Source organism: Hemicordylus capensis, chromosome 2, assembly GCF_027244095.1.
Source record: "Hemicordylus capensis ecotype Gifberg chromosome 2, rHemCap1.1.pri, whole genome shotgun sequence".
Classification (NCBI taxonomy): domain Eukaryota; kingdom Metazoa; phylum Chordata; class Lepidosauria; order Squamata; family Cordylidae; genus Hemicordylus; species Hemicordylus capensis.
Window position 1 is genome coordinate 225,282,040 of NC_069658.1, and position 20,102 is coordinate 225,302,141.

The 20,102-nt window shown below is 51.6% G+C and overlaps 1 protein-coding gene and 1 long non-coding RNA gene across 10 annotated transcripts in view; one reads left to right on the plus strand and one right to left on the minus strand.

Moving 5' to 3' along the window:
* Nucleotides 1–225: 225 nt before the first annotated feature.
* B3GALT4 (beta-1,3-galactosyltransferase 4) overlaps nucleotides 226–20,102 on the minus strand; it is a 28,556-nt gene continuing 8,679 nt past the window's right edge. For 5 of the 9 annotated variants that reach the window (XM_053296940.1, XM_053296943.1, XM_053296938.1 and 2 more), the window contains exon 2: nucleotides 226–1,760. In XM_053296940.1, the coding sequence (XP_053152915.1) occupies nucleotides 674–1,714 (1,041 nt within the window). In that variant the 5' untranslated portion in view covers nucleotides 1,715–1,760 and the 3' untranslated portion in view covers nucleotides 226–673. Of the gene's footprint in view, nucleotides 1,761–3,073; nucleotides 3,183–7,054; nucleotides 8,463–20,102 lie in introns of those variants that run through there. The other 4 variants (XM_053296934.1, XM_053296936.1, XM_053296935.1 and 1 more) reach the window with 3 other exon arrangements.
* Nucleotides 8,390–16,371, plus strand: LOC128345259 (uncharacterized). The gene is made up of 3 exons (XR_008316343.1): nucleotides 8,390–9,021; nucleotides 11,136–11,318; nucleotides 14,811–16,371. It is a non-coding gene; the product is annotated as an uncharacterized LOC128345259 (long non-coding RNA).

Sequence of the window (20,102 nt, forward strand, 5' to 3'; positions counted from 1 at the left end):
TATAGGGTAATTATGCACGGTGAGGAAAAGTACTTCCTTTTGTCCATCCTAGATTTACTGGCAGTCAGTTTCATGGGATGACCCCTGGCTATAGCATTGTAAAAGAGGAAGAACTTCTCTCTATCCACACTCTCCACACCATGCGCCATTTTTTTTAACCTCTAGCTTTTCATTGCCTTTTTTGAAGCAGAGGTTCAGTGTAAAGCAGTCACTCTCCACAAGGTATGCCCTTTGTCATCCTTTATTTTGTTTCTGGCCTCCAGGGAGTGGGCACCCCTTTCTCCTGTGGCCGCCCCAAGGCCTGGCCCAGCCTGCCTTTTCTCCACTAGCAGGGACCACATGCCACAGTTTCAACCTTGGTCCTGAAGCCTGAGATGGGTCAGCACAGGGAGTGCATTGCTTTAAAAAGGACAGCCAGATGGTTCCAGATGCAGAATGCTGACCATCTACAGGCTGGTGAAGCAGGGGAGGGGGCCTGCCCAAGAAAAACCCAAGGAGACAAGTGATAGATAAATAAGCTGACGTCTTCCCTCTCAGAAGCTGCAGCCTCCGTTGACCAAAGAGACGGGCAGGGCCAATAGGACAATCAGAGACGGGCTGCTTGAGTGCTCTTCTCCAGGGCTAGCCTTTTGGTCTCCTGCCCCACCTAGGGATCTCGGAAGGCTACAGCCCCTCACAATGCTGCCAGCCAAGCCAGTGTTTTGCACCTGAGCAGCCCTAGAGTTCGTTGCCAAGTACCGCACAGCCCAGTGCTGTGCCACATGTCCAGCATCTTGGAGGGTATGACTCCATGGACGCTGTACAGTACCTCCCTGTAGCAGCAGGGGTCAGGAGGGAAGTGGGCAGAGCCTGCCATGTGGGCTTCGTGCTGGGGGGTGATGCCAGCCTGGTGAGCACAGAGGCCCACAAAGGCATCCTCCACGGGCACGAGGGGGACATGGTGGGCCACTCCCAGGAGGGCAGCTGCGGTGTCTCCCGAGAGGATGTAGGCTGTGCCGCTGCAGTAGGGCGGAAAGATGGTGGGCAGGTAGAGGGAGGCTGGCACATAGTGGCGGCTGTGGGGGTCACGGTTGGGCCTTACCCGCCAGTGGATTCGGCCAAGATATGTGCCCCGGGCATTGGTGAGTGTCCCTAGATGTTGTGCCAGTGCAGGCAGATTTAAGAACACGTCGTCATCTGCCTTGATGATGAAGGTGGCCCCAGTGCAGTATGTGGTTGCCCAGCCCATGAGTGCCAATGTCTTGAGAGTCAGGTTGGCATAGGTGTCTGTAAATCGCCCCTGTACAATGTCTCCGTGCTGCTCTGCCTCACGCTGCAGTGCGGCCTGCTGAGAGGGTTCTCTGGGCAGCCCCAGGGCAAAGAATGTCTGGACGGGGTACCCCGCGGCCCACCGCACCCCTCCCCACGTCTCTCGCACTGCTTGTCGCTGGAGTGTGTGGCTTGGGGCGCTGGTCACGAGAACAAGCAGGAATGGGGGCCGTGGGGTGCAGGTGTCTGGGGGAGGCAGCAGCAGGAAGGCATCGGAGGAGGGCAGGATGGGGTCATTGGCAGAGCGCTCCCTGCTGGCCAGGAAAAAAGGCAGCGAGTGGGAGAGCAGTTCTTCGTGGCCGCCAGTGACCAGGAAACTTGCCACGGAGAGGACTGCAAGGCCGGACAGGAGCCACCACAAGAGCCGGCGGCGTGGGCATCGTTTGTGGCAGGGGGGTAGATCCATCTGACAGGGTGGGCAGGTGTGTCAGGAGGCAGCCGGAAGCGATACCCTGCAACAGAGGGAGGGGGAGAGTGAGAGTGCCTTCTTGATGGTTCTCCACCCCACTGCTCTGCGAGCACTTACTCCTGTTTTAGGAGTAAAACACCACTCCTGTTTTAAGATAACTACACTGGCTGCCAGTTAGTTTCCAGGCAAAATACAATGTGCTGGTTATTACCTATAAAACCCTGAACAGCTTGGGCCCAGTGTATTTAAGAGCGTGCTGCCTTCTTCGTGAACCCCACCGCCTATTAAGAGCATCAATAGAAATCCGGTAGGGGTTGCCACCAACTTGCTTGGTGGTGACCCAAAACCGGACCTTCTCTAGGGTTGTCCTGTGCTCTGGAATACACTCCCAAAAGGAATAATGCCCAAAGCGGCCTGTGTCTGGCCACAGCAGCGGCCCCGCTCACCCCACCCCCTGCATCTGACGTCAGATGCAGGGGCCGTGGTCTGGCCCCCGAATGGAGCCGCACGGCTCTGTTCCGGAGTTAAGAGTCTGGCCTGCGCTGTGTTTGCAGCATGTCCAGGAGTGGCTCTTCCCTGCCTTTAAGGCAGGGAGGAGCTGCTCCTGGCTGCACCATGAATGCAGTGTCAGCCATTTAACTCCCGAAGAGGCCACGTGGCCCCTTCAGGAGCTAGACTGGGGCTGGCACCTTTAAGGCAGGGAAGAGCTGCTCCTGGCCACGCCGCAAATTCAGCAGCCATTTAACTCTCAAATGGGAGCCGTGCAGCCCCTGCTCAGGAGCTAAACCAGCACCCTCGTGTCTTGATGTCAGGTAGGTAGGTAGGTAGGTGTGTGTGTGTGTGTGTGTGTGTGTGTCTCACCCTCTGGTTGTTTTTAAACGACTTATGAAAACACACCTGTTTTACCAGGCGTTTGGTCTATGCTGTGTTAAAGTTCTATTGATGGAAATGTTAATTTGTTTTTACATGACTTTTAGGTTTTAGTTGGTTTAAATTGTAAACTGCCCTGCGATTTTGTATAGACCTGTATAGACATAGATTTAGCCATCCTTCCCCACCCTCCCCCTCAATTAGCCATCTGCCTTGCAGGACCTACAAATAATCCCCCTCCTGTGTCAGCTCTCTTAAGAAGAATGAGGGCTGGGGGCAGGACCCAAATGATGAGAGAGCAGGGGATGGCAGAGGGAGGGGACAGAGGCAGAAGGGAGGCAAAGCACACCAGGGACTGAGGAAGGGGTCATGGAGGAGCCCTAGAGATGTGAAGGCTTGGGGTGGGGGGAAATGGGGGTGGGAATTCCCATTAAAAAGGGAAAAACTGTCCCCCCCCTTCCCATCTCTAAGGACACCAGGACTCACCTCCCTTTCAAGCTGCGGTAGCTGCCGCACTGCCTCCCTTCCCTTCCTCCATCCTTGCATCCTCCTGTGCAGGGGCCCCAGGCTGTGCCACGCCAGCTTCATCCCTAGCACAGGCGCACTCTGCCTCCTTTAGCCCCAACGCCCGCCTCCCCCACCCACGTGCAGATGAGCAGCAGGATGGTCAGGTTCCAATCAGTAGCACAGTTTGTCCCTCCCAGGGCCTTTTGGCGGATTTCCAGGGCTTCTAATGCCAGCCGCTCCTCCTAGGGACTGAGCGAGCCGAACCTCCCTTTGTGCAGAAGGCAGTCACACTACATTCTGTGGCCTTTACTTGCAAGTAAAGCTGGCTAGGATTGTAGCTGAGCCTAAGCTAGGGACATAGGAAACTGCCTTAAACTGAGTCAGACCATCGGTCTGTCCAGCTCAGTATTGTCTTCATAGACTGGCAGCGGCTTCTCCAAAGCTACAGGCAGGAGTCTCTCTCAGCCCTATCTTGGAGCTGTCAGGGAGGGAATCTGAGACCTTCTGCATGCAAGCATGTAGATGCTCTTCCCAGAACGGCCCCCATCCCCTAATGGGGAATATTTAGTAATCCAAAAACCTTAGTTTTAAAATGAGAGTGAAGATTATTTACATTTTCGCTCATGTGTTAAAAAGAATGGAAATTACTAGTTAGGTGCCCATCTGAACCGCTGCACCATAAAAGCTGTAAAGACTTTGTACAGTCTGTTATATGATGACAGCTTAAGAAATGAGGCTCCATGCACCCATGTTTTTCCTTGGTCTTTCAGCTGGACACTGGGCTGGGGAGGGATGCATCCAGGCAGACATTTAACAGGTCCAGGTTCCCTAATCACTTCCTAGAGATGCCCCTGATTAATTTCTGCCTGACGCCTCTCTGATCAAGGAACCAGGATAATTAATGTTTAGGGAAGATGCAGCAAGCCATTCTGAGCCCTCTCTCCTGCTGTTGCTCCCCTTGCAACTGGTATTTAGAGGCACCTTGCCTCTGAGGCTGGAGGTGGTCTATAGCTCCCAGACTAGTAGCCATTGATACACTTGTTCTCCATGAACTTATCTAAACCCCTCTTTAAGCCATCCATTCTGTTGGCTGTCACCATGTCTTGTGGCTCTGAAATAAAATTTTTGTCGTCTTCTCCTCCCACTACCAATGGGACCTATTGGAAAAGACTCTGCAAAAGGAGGGTCTGGATAGCTACCAGAGTTTGTTCCTAGATGTGATGGAATCCATGAGGTTTTGCCCCAGAGGGAGGTAGTAGCTCTTAAGTTCTTAAAAGTGAGCTACTTATCTTTGTTTGAAAATATTTTAAAGGAGTCTGAGAGATTATCTGTGTTTGGGACACCTCAGATGGGAAGGCCCAATGCAGTACAATGAAGGTACAGCTTAGATGATTCTTTGGATTTGGAAAGGTTTGTGTTCCAAGTCTGTTGACATGTTGAAAGCAGTGTCAGAAATTGCTGAATTTCCTACAGAGTAACAAGGAATCCAGGGTAGCATTTAGCAGCCTAGCAGGGACCCCAAGTCAAAATTTCTATTATGTTTTTTGGTCAACTTTTTATTTGCCTTATCCAAGTAACAGCTGCTCATATCTGATATCTTTTTAACAGGAAATACCTACAAACCCCACACCCTCCTGTTCCCTCCCTCCTGCCCAGCAACTGTCAAACAACCCTTTCCACATTATTTGATATGCACTTTACAGGGCAAACATAGGATAATCATGGGCGTCAATCTTTCTGTCTTGTCATCATGCCTTTCCTTTGGTCTGCATAACTCAAGATAGGACAACAGTCTTTCTGAAAAATAATTTTTGTGTGACTTGTGTAACACCAATTTAATAAATTGTCCATTGTTTTCTATTTGTACACAACCTGTTAGAAATTGACAACACAGGGGCTGAATTAGAATCCTGAACAATCCTCGTATAAACTCAAACCACAGGGTGACAAAATGCCATGAGAAATGTTACCACGATTGCAAAGCTAAAGTTGTCATGTCGTTCTATCATAAAGGATGTGGCATAAGATAGCCCTCCAGCCGCACTGCTAACACCATTGATATTTAATGAAGCTTTTTGTCTTGATGGAAATATTCTAAACTGGGGCACATAATAAGGCCAGCCTTGCCTTGCGGAAACCCACAAGCAGGAAATGAAAGCATGCCCTCTCTCATGCTGTTGCTCCCTGCAACTGGTATTGAGACTGAGGCATCTTGCCTCTGAGGCTGGAGGTGGCCCCCAGCCACCAGACTAGTAGTCATTGATAGATCTGTCCTCCATGGATTTGTCTAAGCCCCTTTTAAAGCCATCCAAGCTGATGGCCATCACCATATCCTGTGGCAGAGAATTCCATTGACTAATTATGTGCTGCAACGTAGAGGTTGGGAAAGACTTGTTTTGTGGGTCCTAAATTTCCTGGCAATCAGTTTCAAACTTCCAGATTGTTTTGTACTGTATGAGAGAGCATAAAGCCCAATTGTACTCTGGCCCAGACCCGTGGGTTTGTGGTGAAAATGTAGATATACTGTACAGAGATCAAGGATGCTTATTTTGCAGGGAGCTCCCCGTAAGCTCATCAGGTCCAGGGTCCAAAATTACCTAGCTGCACTCCCAGAGGGGATGTGAGGGAGGGAAACACACTTATCTCCGCCTCTGCCCCTTTCTTCACTCCCTCCATAATGCTATAAGCCTCAGTCACATCCCCCATCCGTCCCCCAAACTCTGTTGCCTTTTCTCATCATCAGGAAAGCCTCCCGACCATTTCTGGCTGGGTTGCCTCTTTTGCACCAACCCCAGCTCATTTTGTACCCCCCGCCCGCACCCTCAAAACAATTGGAACGCAAGGAGGGCTTCTTTTTGAGAGGTGGCAGGCAGAACTGTCGGCGGTGTTCCCGAAGTGTGGCTGCAACGTCGCTCTGTAAAAGGGCATTTTTAGGATACCGGCAGTTCCATTCTGGTGCCCCAGCTGAGGATTTTTTACTTTTGCCCAGCTGCTGTCCCACACGGGTCGGTGCCTCTACCGTCCCTCCTAAGACGCCTCTGGCTTCCCTCGGCCGCCTCCTTTCCGAAATCTGCTGCTCCATTGGAGGGTGGGGAGGCTTGACATCTGCGCACTCGTCCCGCCCGGTCCCCAGGGCTCCTCCGCCTCAAGGCTGCGGATGCTGAGCCTCAGCACACTGGTTCCAATTCGATTCAAGAGGGGGCTGGGGGGGGGCGGCGGCAGGTGGGAGCCCCGCCCAATGGTTGCCCCTCCCCCAATTCTGTTTCAGAAATCTAACAGATGAGGCATCATTTGCCCCAGGAATCATCCACTTTGGCCTTTCGGCGCCCCCTGCGTTTCTCCCCCGTGGTGCGGCCACTCAAGCTGAGGCGCCTTTCCCCTCTGCCCAGGCTCGGCTTAGCCCATCCAGCCGGCAGCGAGGAGGGGAGACTCCTCGGCTGAGCCTCGCCTGTCTGGTGGGCCTTCTGCTGGGATCAGGCAGCATTTCTGAGAGGAGCCGACCAGGCGGCACAAGGCTGGTTCTCACGGGCAGGCTTGGCAGCACCAGCGGTGCACATGGGCATCGTGGCACGAGGAAATACAAGGGGAGTATTGTATTTCCTTGTGCCACGATGCCCATGTGCATCGCCCGTGCTGCCAAGCCTGCCTGTGAGAACCAGCCTTGTGCCGCCTGGTCGGCAAAGTGGCAGATAGTTCCCCAGTCCTTGGGCCACTGGGTGGGCAAGTGGCAGATAGTTCCCCGCCTCGTCTTCCCCTGAGAGAGAACCCCACACACTCACCCCCCCCCACCCCTCCGTCCATTCTGCACCAGAGGCACAGGCAGGCCCCTTCGCCAGGAGGGCCTCAAAGAGGAGGGGGCCGGAGGAAGAGGAGGAGGAGGGTCCCTCAGCTCCTATCCTGTCCTTTGGGGCTGGCGCCCACGGTGGGATCCCATCCCTCCTCCTCCTCCTGGGGACCTACCTCTCAGGGGCTCCTTTCCTCCGCCACCCGCACGCTAGTCCTGCAGTCAGAAGCCACGTCCGTGGCTGGCCCCAGCAGCAGCACCAGCACCCCGGCGCCTACCCCCGCCCTTCTGCCTGGCAGGTAGTGGCGAGTCCCGCGGCTGCCCTAGGCAACTGCAGCGCCTGGCTGCCCAGCTCCGGCAGCACTGGGGCGGCTTCGTTGCCTTGGCAGATGCTGAGGAGGCTGGGGGAGGAGCCAGGGAGCTGGGCGGGGGGGCACAGAAGGGGCGAGGTGCCTTTCTGGCTGGGCGGGTGCGGAAGCGGGCATGGAGGCGGGCGGGGGGGAAGCCAATTTCGGGTGGGCGCGTGTCCCACTGCCCCCCTCCCCCGTGGCCGCCCTAGGGAGGGAGGGAGGGAGCGGGGGCACCGGAAGAGCATCGAGCGGCTCGCTCTCTCTGGAGCATCATGGCAGCAGAAGCGCCGCCGCGGCCAGGCGAGCGCGGTCTCTGGACTGGCACAGGCTGCCGAGCCGGGCTCCGGCTCCTCGGCTCCAGCCTGTCCGCCCGCCCACCGGCGAGAACCGCAGAAGCAGCCGGAAGAAGAAGGGGCTCACCTCGCTACTGCGCCCCGAAAGAAGCTGGTTGGCTGGCTGCTGCCCGGCAGTGCCCGTGCCCCGCTGCCTCCTCCATCCCGGGCGGGAAACGCTGCAATGCGCAGGCACACTTGACGCCTATGAAAGGCCGGAGGAGCGCTGCGCTGCCGGTTGGGGACCCTGCCCTCCGGGCTGCGCCTGGCCTGGCCTGGCGGCGCCTAACCGAAGGGGGCGATGCTGGGGGCTAGGAGGAAGCTCAGGTGGGGGTGGCGGGCGCTAGGCTCCCCTGACAGCGGCCACTTTTGGGCTGGAGTGGCGGCGGCGGGCAGGAATTGTCTCCAAATTGCTGCTCAGTGTCCGTCCTGGTTGGCATCCTGGACGTCGGATGACTGCACGTGAGCGGAGCGCTGTCGTGCCTTCCGCGTTGGGAAGGAGTCCCTGCTCTGCACGCAGAAGGTCCCAGGAGAGACGCGTGCCTGACAACCGCCGGCCGGCCAGCCCGCCCGCCCGCCCGCCGGTGGAAAGCCGCCGCCAGTCCGGTAGAAGGCAGCTTTCTGTGTCCGTGGATGGGGCGGGAGCTCACTGGCAGAGCGAGCATCTGCTTTGCACGCAGGAAGCCCCAGGTTCAATCCCTGGCAGCATCGGGAGGCTCTCCAGACAGCAGGTTTTACCGCAGGTTTGCCATGCCGCAGGTTTGCCATGCAGAAAGAGGATTGCGCGCTGCTTTGTGCTTTCCAGACTGCCTGGGAGGAAGTGAGATGAAAATCCGACAATGTTTTGAAGCCAGTTAGAGTTGGCTGCTTCGGATCTGACACCACTTCCTCCCTCGCTGAGGCTTTGAGGGGAGAAAGAGAAATGAGAAGAGGAAGCAACTCACACTCCTGGATCTGCACACAGAGGGAGAAGAGGAGCAGGGTGACTGATGGCTTTCCTTTGCCCCCTTTCCTCCCCCACTTGGTTAATTTATGGAAGGCCTTGTGCAGGCACACACACAAAAAAGTTGACCTCTAAAAGCAAGCCACACTGCTACAGCTGCAATCCTACCCACTCTTACTCAGGAGGAAGCCCACTGAATTAAATCATTTACTTCTGAGTAACCCCAGCAAGCCTCAAAACTCAGAAAACCAGCTACTATTTCAGGATGCATATACAACCCGTTAAGCTGGAAAGGTCAAGATAAGATCCAAAACAGGCTGTGGCTGTGCAAAGGACACCCTGCTGTTCCCCTATGCAAGACCTTATCAAAACCTAGATCATACCAACAGACAGCAAGCAATGCTGTGAAGCAAGTTCAAGGTCCCACCAGGAAAGTCCCCCGGGGCTTGGTTCCAATATGGAGGTGAAACCCTGCATCGTGTGTGAAGTGCTCTCTGAAATATTGCTCGGACTTTGGGGTAAATCTGGCCAATATGTGAACACACACACACACCCTCCCCAAGTAAATTCTCAGTAAAGTCGCCATCTGAAAAAGCTAGGGCTGGGAAGGACTCTTGTCTGAAACCTTGGAGAGATGCTGCCAGTCAATGTGGACAATACTGAGTTAGATGGATGGACCAAGGGTCTGACTCAGTATAAGGCAGCAGCAGCTTCCAGTGTTCCTAGGAGGGGAGCAATCCTGGGAGGGGGGAAGCCCCCTAGAGAAGCACTGAAAAGGGGAGAAGGTGTTCCCCAGGCAGGCAACCAGCAGCAGCCTCTTTCTCTGTGGCTGATCCGTTGCCAGGCTTAGTGACCGGCCTCCAAGCAGAAAAGAAACCAAGTTGGGCAGTGAGTAAGAGGAAGACAAGGAGGAGTAATTCTGAACCAAAAGGGGACATTGCTGGCCATGATGACAATTCCCCTTTAGAAAGGAGATTCCCCTTTAAGAAAGCAGGGCCATCATCCTTGCCAGTGTCCCCTTTTTGCTCAGCTTGGCTCTTGTGCAACTTCCTCTTTCTCATGGTACTTTTATATCTTTTCTGGCAGATCTGATGCCCAGAGTCACTGAGACATGAGATAGTGCAGAGTCCTTCACAGTGCAAGTTGTGCCCCACATGTTAGATTTCTGAAACAGAATTGGTGGGAGGGGGATTGGGGAGGGCAAACTACTTGTCTGAGAAGGCACTTGCCCACCCTCTGGAGCCACTCTTGTTCCCAGCAAGGAGCTGGTAAAGCCATCACGTGTGGCAACAGCACTGGGATTAGGAGGGTTTTTTAATTATTATTTTTTTAAAAAAATGATTAGGGAATGACAGACTTCAGGGGGGTAGCTGTAGTTGAACAAAGGGGGACACCTCTCCTTCAGGCCCTGGAGAGCAGCCCGCTCTCCCACCGCTGGCTCCTGATCAGCCCGCTCTCCCACCGCTGGCAAGCCGCTGGCTCCTGATCAGATTGTGTGATTTTATTTATTTATTTGTTACATTTATATTCTGCTAACCAAGGTGGAGTTCTGAGCAGTGTCCACGGTTATTTATTTATTTAACAAGTCTCTACATTGCCCAAAACTCTCATCTTTGGGCAGTTTACAATAAAAAATACCATGAAAAAAGAATTAAAAGCATCTATAACATTTAAAAGATATGATTCCTCACAATAACCCTGTGAGGTAGGTTAGGCAGAGAGATCAGTGACTGGCCCAGAGTCACCCAGTGAATTGTATGGACGAACAGGGATTTGAACCCCAGTGCCCCCCTGCCACCCTGCCCCAGTCCTAGCCCAACGCTCTAACCTCTTCTGATATCATATGCCTAGGAGGGAGAGAAAGGGCATGTTGGGAATGTTTGGGTTTCCACCATGTCCACAGGGTTCCCCCATATAGCAGGGGGAGAGAAGAAAAAGGCGGGGGCCCATCATGAGACCCTGCTCACAAGAACGGAGGAGGAGGAGTGCTGCGGACAAAAGAGGCTTGAATCAAAGTGCACCAGGGAAAGAAGATGATTGGAGAGGGAAACGAATACGCAAATGACTTGAAAGTTTTGCTGATCCAGAATCAGTCTTGCAAGGGATGGGTTGTGAAGTGAACTTGCATCTCCATGGCAGGTGCAGTGGAATCCCGAGAACATCTGCTTCAGAGAACCCCAGCTTCACTTCACAACCCATCCCTTGCAGACTGATTCTGGATCAACAAAACTTTCAAGTCATTTGCGCATTCATTGCGTATTCGCAATTGGTGTTCCAGCTGGAGATGCAGCATCTCCAGGTAGGGCTGGGAGAGACTCCTGCTTGAAACACCTTGGAGAGCTGCTGCGGCTGCCGCCACCAGCCAGTGTGGGCAAAGCTGGGCTAGTGGGCCCTATGGCGTGACTCGGTATAAGGAAGCTTCCTCTGTTTCCCCCCATGAGCCCTTTGCGCTACTGAGTATCTTCAGGGCAGAACTGGTGGGAGCATACAATAATAGCATGTCTGAGGAAGACTATAGGAGTTATTCCTTATTGAATGGTCTGTTATATACAAACATTTCTCCCTATCCCCACACCATGCATAATTTCTCCCCTTTGTCACCTTCCCCCCCCCGCCCCCCAAACTAAAAAAGAAATTGCAGTTGGAAGGAACAATGTGAGAGAAGCAATTGGAAGTGGAAGCTGAACAGTGTGAAACACAATTGCAACTTGAGATGAAGTTCCTAGTGGAGATAGAGCAAGGAGGATACCAGGAGACAGAGCACCAGACGACAGCTAGATCACACCCAAAGACTTGACTGTCTGCATGCCACGTGGTGGGTTTGGGTAGCTTCTGATAAAGCAGCAAAGAATGGAGATTTCCAAGAAGAGGCTGGTCTTGCAGTAGCCGGCATGAATTGCCCCCTTTGTTAAGCAGGGTCCACCTTAGTTTACATTTGGATGGGTGACTGCATGTGCTCACTGTCTGCTGTCAGATATTCCTCTTAGGGGATGAGGCATAACTCAGCAGAAGAGCATCTGCTTGCATGTAGAAGGTCCCAGTCCTGGGCTCACTCCCTGGCAGCATCTCCAGGAGCTTTCTCAGACAGCAGGCTTCACCATGGGTTTACTCCAAGGCTTTAATGCGAGTTCAAATTTGCCCAAACAACCTGACACAAAAAGTGGGGTGTTGTTTTTTTAACCCCAAACATAAATTGAGCTAAACTCCAATATGCAGGAGAAAACCCGAATCATATGTAGTGCTCTCATATATTGCATGGAGTTCAGGGTTAAATCTGGCCGATATGTGAATGTATACCCACTTCCCAAAGTAGTCACCATTTGGGAAAGCGCCAGATAGGGCTGGGAAAGACTCCTGCCTGCAACACCTTGGAGAAGCTGCTGTCAGTCACTGTGGCCAGTGCTGGGCTAGTTGGACCCATGGTCTGACTGGATATAAGGCAGCTTCCTATGTTCCCCCCATGAAGCCTTTGCACTACTGAGTACCATCAGGGCAGAACTGGCGGGAACATACAACAGCATGTCTGAGGAAGAGTGATCTGGTATATAGAACTGAATGATCTGGTATATAAAAAGCGGCATATAAAATGGCTGCTGTATCTGATATGGAGCATCCCTTCAAAAACAAAAATCATATTATATTTTCTAAGGTCAGATGGCAGATGCCGGGTACTATTAAAGAGCAGGATATTGTTTTGTTTTGTTTTAAACCAGTGACTTAGATGAAAAGGTGGAGGGAATCTTTCTCAAAGCTAAAATCTCAGAAGACAGAAATATAATTCAAAATGAGCTTGATGGAATGCAAAACGGGCTGAAACTAACAGTGAAATTCAACAGAAATAAATTCAGAGTTCTGGAGACAGGGGGGGGGGGAAAGGATGGGGGAATCTTGGTTTTTCGGTAGCATTTGTGAAAAGAATCTCAGTATTTCAGATATGCCTCACTGGAACGTGACTCAGCAGCAATGCAGCTGCAAAGACAGCCAAAGAGATTTTAGGCTCCATTAATAGAACCACCTTTTCCAGCATCATGACAATAATTCCACTTTTCCCCACACAAGACTGCTTCTTGAGTACCATGTCCAGTTCTGGGTGTTGCACTTTAAGAAATACGTGAATAAACTGGATGTAGACAAATTATCTCATACTGTGAAGGAGGAGGCAATGGTAAACCTCTCCTGTATTCTACCAAAGAAAACCACAGGGCTCTGTGGGCGCCAAGGGTTGAAACTGACTTGACGGCACACTTTTCCTTACCTAGACAAATTAGAATGAATTCCAAGGAGGGCAGTAAAGAAGGTTGGGGTCTGGAAACCAAGTCCTGTGAGGAACAGTTGAAGGACTGGGTATGTTTCACCTGGGCACTTTCCAGATGGCAGCTTAAAATTGCTTTGCAATGTATAAGTTCGCTGTGCGTATCTACGATCTAGATTTTGACACCGTCTTGCATAGGGGAACATTCGCACAGCCACTGCCTGAATCAGATCTTATCTTGATGTTTCAGGCTTAAATTGTAAGTGCGTGAGCAAAAAACTGTTGGGTTTTTTTGCAGGCTTGCTCCATTTCCCCTACCCCACCCCCATCTCTGCCTCTTAGGTTCCCCACACATCCTGTCTGTCCTTGTGGCTCTCTCGCCTCTCTCGCTCTGTCTCATTCTCTTCTCCCCTGCCACCCCACCCCACCACAACTCCCCAGCTTTGCCATCTCCCTCCCGGTGGGAGGTGCGTGGGGCTTGTTTCCTCTCCTTCTTTCTCTCACTCTCTCCCTGTCCCCTCAAAAATATCACAAACCACTTTTGAAACTCAGAATGCACTAGTAAATGCAGGGAGTTACTAGTAAGTTACTAGTAACTTGGCACTAGTAACAGTGGGGAGTAACAGTGGGGAGGCATGGGGGAAAGCAAGCCCCCAGAGGACTGGTGCTGCCCATGTGCTAGAGCAGAGAAAGAAACATTGGTAGACTTAACACGAAGGGTTCTTTTTCAGGGTATAGGGAGGTAATCCTCAACGTGACGGGTTTATCAGCCTCAGCATGCTCCAAGACAGGACTAATCAAATTTAAGCAGGCAAGTTTCTAGGAAGCCAGCTGTCAATCAATCCCCAGTTCCAGGACTGTACAGCACAGTAAAGCTTTAGATAAGAGAAACTCAAAGAGAGAATACAAGCAGGGAAAAACAGATAACAGTCATTGATTGATCGATTGATTGATTAAATGCCATCAAGTCGGCATCGACTCTTAGCAATCACATAGAGTTATCAATAGTTTCTGCAAAAAACAGAGATAGGTAAACTGTTACCCTGGGAGTGGTACCACATCCCATCAACCATATAAGCAAGACTGAAAAAAGGAAGAGAGACCCCCCCTCCCCGCCAATCCGCGGGCAGGCCAGATGGAGAGCTGGTCTTGACTTGTCCCCTTAGCTAAGCAGGGTCTGCCCTAGTTGCATATGAAAGGGAGATTAGAAGTTTGAGCACTGGAAGATCTTCCCCTCAGGGGATGGAGCCGCTCTGGGAAGAGCAGAAGGTTCCAAGTTCCCTCCCTGGCATCATCTCCAAGATAGGACAAGATTATTATTATTATTTTTTTAATAGGACAAGATTTTTTAATTGAACCAACAAACTACCAAAGCATACAGTACCAAGACAGGGCTGAAAGAGATTCCTGCCTGCAACCTTGGAGAAGCCACTGCCAGTCTGTGAAGACAATACTGAGCTATGGACTGACTCGGCATATGGCCACTTCCTATGTACCTCCCCATACCCTGAAAAAGAACCCTTCACAGTAGGTCTACCAGTTTCTTTTTCCATCGTATAGGGAGGTCATCCTCAACGTGACAGGATGTATCCAAGCTGAGAAAACAGGGAGGGGAGCAGATGGCTAAACCACCTGCTGTAAGTGTACGCCCCATAGCAGCCTGGGCCGTGTGAAAGGAAGGAATTTTATAGTGATTTATGAAGGGTAACACGGAAGCCCAGGTGGCTGCTTTGCAAATTTCGGCCAAAGGCGCTTGAGCCAAGAAGGCAGCAGACGCACAAGCACTCCTAGTAGAGTGGGCTGTGATTCCCTGGGGAACAGACAAGTGGAGAGACTCGTAAGTGAGGGCAATGGCCACCCTGATCCAGCAGCCCAGGGAGACCTTAGTAACCTTGGCTCCCAAGGATGAAGACTGAAAGGACACAAACAGTGAATCTGACTTACCAAAAGGCTTTGTATGTCTGATATAGATCCTGATGGCCCTATGCACATCCAGAGTGGGTAAGTGGGTAAGACCACCTCCTGTTGTGTTAATTCTGTGTTTCATAATCATAGGCATAAAGATCAGATTCAATTTCAAGATTACTGAGTCCTTTTGAAACAAGAACAGTTCCTTACGCACCAATAAGGCCGCCAGCTCAGACACCCTCCTTGCAGAAGTTATTACCATGAGGAAAAGAACCTTAAAGGACATCAGCTTCAACGGAACTGACCATAGAAGCTCAAAGGGGGTCCTTGTGAGGGCATTTAGCATGTTAGAAGCTCCTCATAGAAAACAGCTAATGTGGGGATGCAAGACCGAGGACCCTGGTATCAAAATGTTCAGGGCAGAAGACAGAGCCCAAGTTTGGTGCCTCAAAGTGTTAGGACATAGTCCCATCTTGAGGCCCGACTGGAGAAAGGCCAAGACCTCCGATATTCCTGCTGAAGAAGGTTGGACATGGTTCTTACACCCCCAAGTGCAGAAGGCCGACCAAGTAACTTGACAAATGTGAGACGTGGAAAGACGCCTTGAAGCTAGAATCAGGTCCTGAGCTTTTCTCGAGTAACCTCTGTCTACTAATGTTCTGTGTGCAACTTCCACACGTGTAGATGTAACCATACTGGACCTGGATGAAACAGCAGACCCTATGATAAGAGATCTACTCGCAGAGGGAGACACCAGGGAGGAAGAACAAACAGGGACAGGAGGTCCGAGAACCAAGGACATCACAGCCAGTATGGAGCCACCAGGATGATCACCGACCCTTCTGCCAGAAGCTTCTTGTTGAGAGCCCTGAGGATCACAACAGGTGGAAACGCGTAAAGCAGCCCAGGAGGCCAAGCTGATGTGAGCACATCTATCTGTTCTGCCTGGTAACAACGGTATCTCATGTAGAATCTGGGAAGTTGAACACTGAGAGGGGACACAAAGAGGTCCAACTGGACTTCCCATCACGTCTACAATCTGGGTGAAGACCTCTGGATTCAGAGCCCATGTTGCAGGGTCTATCCATTGTCGACTCAGCCAATTGAAGGTTTGCTGAACCACTCAGGTGTTCAGCTGAGACTGAAAGTAGATTGTCCTCTGCCCAAACAAACAGTGAGTTGGTCTCCTTCATCAGGACACACAATCTCATGCCCCAGTGATGTGACTTGGCTGTGACATGTGAACTTGGCTGTCACGTTGTTGGTCCTGATCATGACGTGTTTCCGCTGGAGAAGATCTTGAAATTGAAACAAGGTTAGACGGATGGCCTTCAGCTCCAGCCAATGAATATTGTACTTCAAATCCTCCTAATTCCAAACCTCCTTCGTGTGCTGTCCTAAGCAATGGCCTCCCCAGTCAGAGAGACTTGTGTCAGGAGTGACCACCACCTTGCTTGAACTTTCGAGAGGAAGACCCTCCTCCATGGCTGGAGATAACCACCAGAGGAAGGATTCCTTGACCCTGCAAGGGAGTCAAACCATCATATGTCTCTTCTTCTTGATGGCTGTTTGGAATGGCAGGATGACCCATTGGAGTGGTCTGGAGTGCCACCTTGTCCATGGGATGCACTCCAAACAGACAATCATCGACCCCATGAGTTGTGCTGGGATCATGAGGCCCACTCTGTGCTTGCTCAATAAAGGTTTGATCAGAGCAGCCAATTTTTGTTGTCATTCCAAGGGCAGGGAAACTGTGGCTTTCCAGGTATCAAAAAGGGTGCCCAGATGCTGGAGTCGCTGGGAAGGACATAAGTGGCTCTTCTGGGTGTTGATGTAATTTCAGAGCAGGAGCACATAGGAACATAGGAACATAGGAAGCTGCCATATACTGAGTCAGACCATTGGTCTATCTAGCTCAGTATTGTCTTCACAGACTGGCAGCGGCTTCTCCAAGGGTGCAGGCAGGAATCTCTCTCAGCCCTATCTTGGAGATGCCAGGGAGGGAACTTGAAACCTTCTGCTCTTCCCAGAACGGCTTCATCCCCTGAGGGGAATATCTTGCAGTGCTCACACATCAAGTCTCCCATTCATATGCAACCAGGGCAGACCCTGCTTAGCTATGGGGACAAGTCATGCTTGCTACCACAAGACCAGCTCTCCTCTACTCAACCAAGAGTTCGAACCAAGAGTTGTCTAATGGAGCGAGACAGGACTGGAACTGGAGATTGATTGACAGCTGCCTTCCTAGAAACTAGCCTGCTTAGATTTGGTTGGTCCTGTCTCAGGGCATGCAGAGGCTGATAAACCCGTCAAGTTGAGGATGACTCAACTCTTGCTCTCTCCCAAAGAAAGTGGTGTTCAACCCCATGGTGGCTTCAAAACATTAGGATTAAAGCCATGGGATTTTACACCCTCCTGGGTACTTTCCAGACTGCATGTAAGTGAGATAAAACCCTACAGCTAGCTCTAATGACATGAAGCCAGTTAGAGTTAGCTGCTTTGGATTTGACACCACTTCCTCCCTCGCTGAGGCGCTGAGGGGAGAGAGAGAAATGGGGAGGAGAGGAAGCAACTCCCACTCCTGGATCTGCACACAGAGGGAGAAGAGGAGGGGGGTGACTGATGGCTTTTCCTTGCCCCATTTCCCCTGCAAGGGCAGTGGACTCTTGCAAACACACAAACAGCAATTGACACGCACACACACACACACACCCCTAAAAGCAAGCCACACTTCTACAACTGCAATCCTAAGCACTCTTACCCAGGAGAAAACCCATTGAACTAGATCGCATACTCCTGAGTAATCCCAGCAAGCAGGGGTGTAGCTAGGGGAGAGGGAGCCCCTGTTTGCCCCTTTCCCTGGCAGCCCCTTGGAGTGAGGGAGATGATGAAGGAAATAGGGACGGGTGGAGCTGCAGGGCCTTCAGGGTTCTTTAAACCCATCCACTCAATTATAGCTACACCCTGCCAGCAAGCCTGCAAACTGTTCTCAAAACTCAGAAAAACAGCTACTATTTCACGATGCATATACAGCGTGTTAAGCCTGAAACCTCAAGGTAAGATCGGAAACAGGCTCTGGATATGTGAATGGCACCCTGCTGTTCCCCTATGCAAGACCTTGTCAACGGACAGCAAGCCTAGTTGTCGTGAAGCAATTTCAAGGTGCCATCTGGGAAATCCTGTGCAGTCTGAAAAGCACCCTGGAGAAGAGAAGATTCAGGGGGGATATGAGGGGTGTCTTCCAATATCCACAGGGCTATAAAAGAAGTAGCTTGTTCCCTGTTGCGGCAGAGGCAGGACTAGATCTAATCAGTCTGGTTATTTATTTATTTTTGCAGTTATATCCCGCTCTTCCTCCAAGGAGCCCAGAGCCACATACATGGTTATTTTTATCCTCACAACAACCCTGTGAGGTAGGTTAGGCTGAGAGTTAGGTGACTGGCCCAGAGTTAGCCAGTGAGTTCCATGGCTGAATGGGGATACGACGAATACGACAAATATTTATATTCCGCTTTTCAACAAAAAGTTCCCAAAGCGGTTTACATAGATATACATAGATAAATAAAATGGCTCCCTGTCCCCAAAGGGCTCACAATTTTAAAAAGAGAAAATAGGCTGGACACCAGCAACAGCCACTGGAGGGATGCTGTGCTGGGGATGGATGGGGCCAGTTGCTTTCCCCCTGCTGAATAAAGAGAATCGCCACTTTTAAAAGGTGCCTCTTTGCTCAGTTAGCAGGGGATCTGAACTCAGGTCTCCCCAGTCCTAGTCCAGCACTCCAACCACTACACTACACTGGTTGAACATTAGGAGGAACGTTTTAATGATAAGGGCCACTGAACAATGATCACCAGGAAATTTAGGACCAACAAAAGGAAGGACTTTTTCCACACAGCACATAATCAGTCGAAGGAAGTCTCTGCCATGGGATGTGGTGATGGCCAGCAACTTATTTGTCTTGATGGCTGTAGCCTAGGCTACCTCAGGGGCAGGATGCCTCTGGATACCAGTTGCAGGAGAGAGGGGGCACACCTTCATCTTTTGCCTGGGGGCTCCCCAGAGGCATCTGGTGGGCCACTGTGTGAAACAGGAGGCTGGACTAGAGAGGCTCAGGGCCTGATCCAGGAGGGTTGTTCTTAAGTTCTTATGCAGGGGCATAGCTATAATTGAGCAAAAGGGTTGAAAGAACATGCCCCCCCCCCAGCTCCTGAGGGCCCTCCAGCTCCATCCCTCCCTATATTCTTCATTATCTTCCTCACTGGGGGGGGTCGCCAAAGGGAGGGATGAACATGGGCCCCCTCTCCCCTAGCTACACCCCTGTTCTTATGGACTCAGTGACCTCAGGAGGGAGGGTGGTGGGCTCTCCCTCGCTGGAGGTCTTCAAGCAGAGGCCGGACAGACATCTCTTGGGGATGCTCTAGCTCTGGGTTTCCTGCAACAAGCAAGGGGTTGGACTAGATGGCCTCCAAGCCCCTTCCAGCTCTGTGTGTTAACATACACACAGCATTCTGCCCTCCACCCTAAACTGAATGCTTGCAACAGAATCTTTAGAATCTTGGCAAATGCTCGCAAGGCAGATGTTTCGGAGGAGGCGGATCTCACAGGAAGTGGCTCCAGCCTCCAGTCACACCATTGGAGCCCTCCCCCATCCACCCACACCACACTGCAGCAAATGTTTGTCTGCTTTCCACCTCTCCTCCTCTCTCCCCGAAAACACAGCCTTGCAGATTTCTGAGATATCAGAACGTGGAGGCGGCCTTTGGAAAGAACAAGACGCTGCTCTCCCCTGTCTTGAGCTGGGGACAGGCGGGGGAGCAAGCAGTTGCTTAGCAATGGGGCGCCGCACTTCAGAGAACCCGTTTGGAAACGGTGGCTTCTTTCCTAGCCCTCGGGCTCCCGCTGCAGAGAACAGGAGGGCCTCTTCCCAACCCTGCGGGCTGCAGATTCCCTTTTCCAGCGGGCAGTAGTGGGGTCAGCAGGGGCGTAACTATAATTGGGCAAGGGGGTGGGGTGGGGGGACAAATATCCCTGGGTACCCCCACCAAGGGAGGCTGACATTGTATGAATACATGAGGTGATTGCAGTAGATATATATATATGTTCAAAAATTGTTTCTGAACCAGGGGGATGCAAACACACAAGCGTATGAGAGAGAGAGAGAGAGAGAGAGAGAGAGAGAGAGAGAGTCAGGAAACCTTCTTCAATGTAAACCACTTTCAGAATGTTAGCAGTCCCCTGCTAACTGAGCAAAGAGGCACCTTTAAAAGTGGTGATTCTCTTTATTTAGCAGGGGGAGAGTAATTGGCCTTCTCTATCCCCAGCACAGGTCCGACTATGGGTGCCACAAACTCATTTGGTGGCAACTCGGGGCCAGGCCTTCTCTGTGGCTGCCCCAGGGCTTTGGAATGCTCTCCCTGCTGAAATAAGAGCATCTCCTTC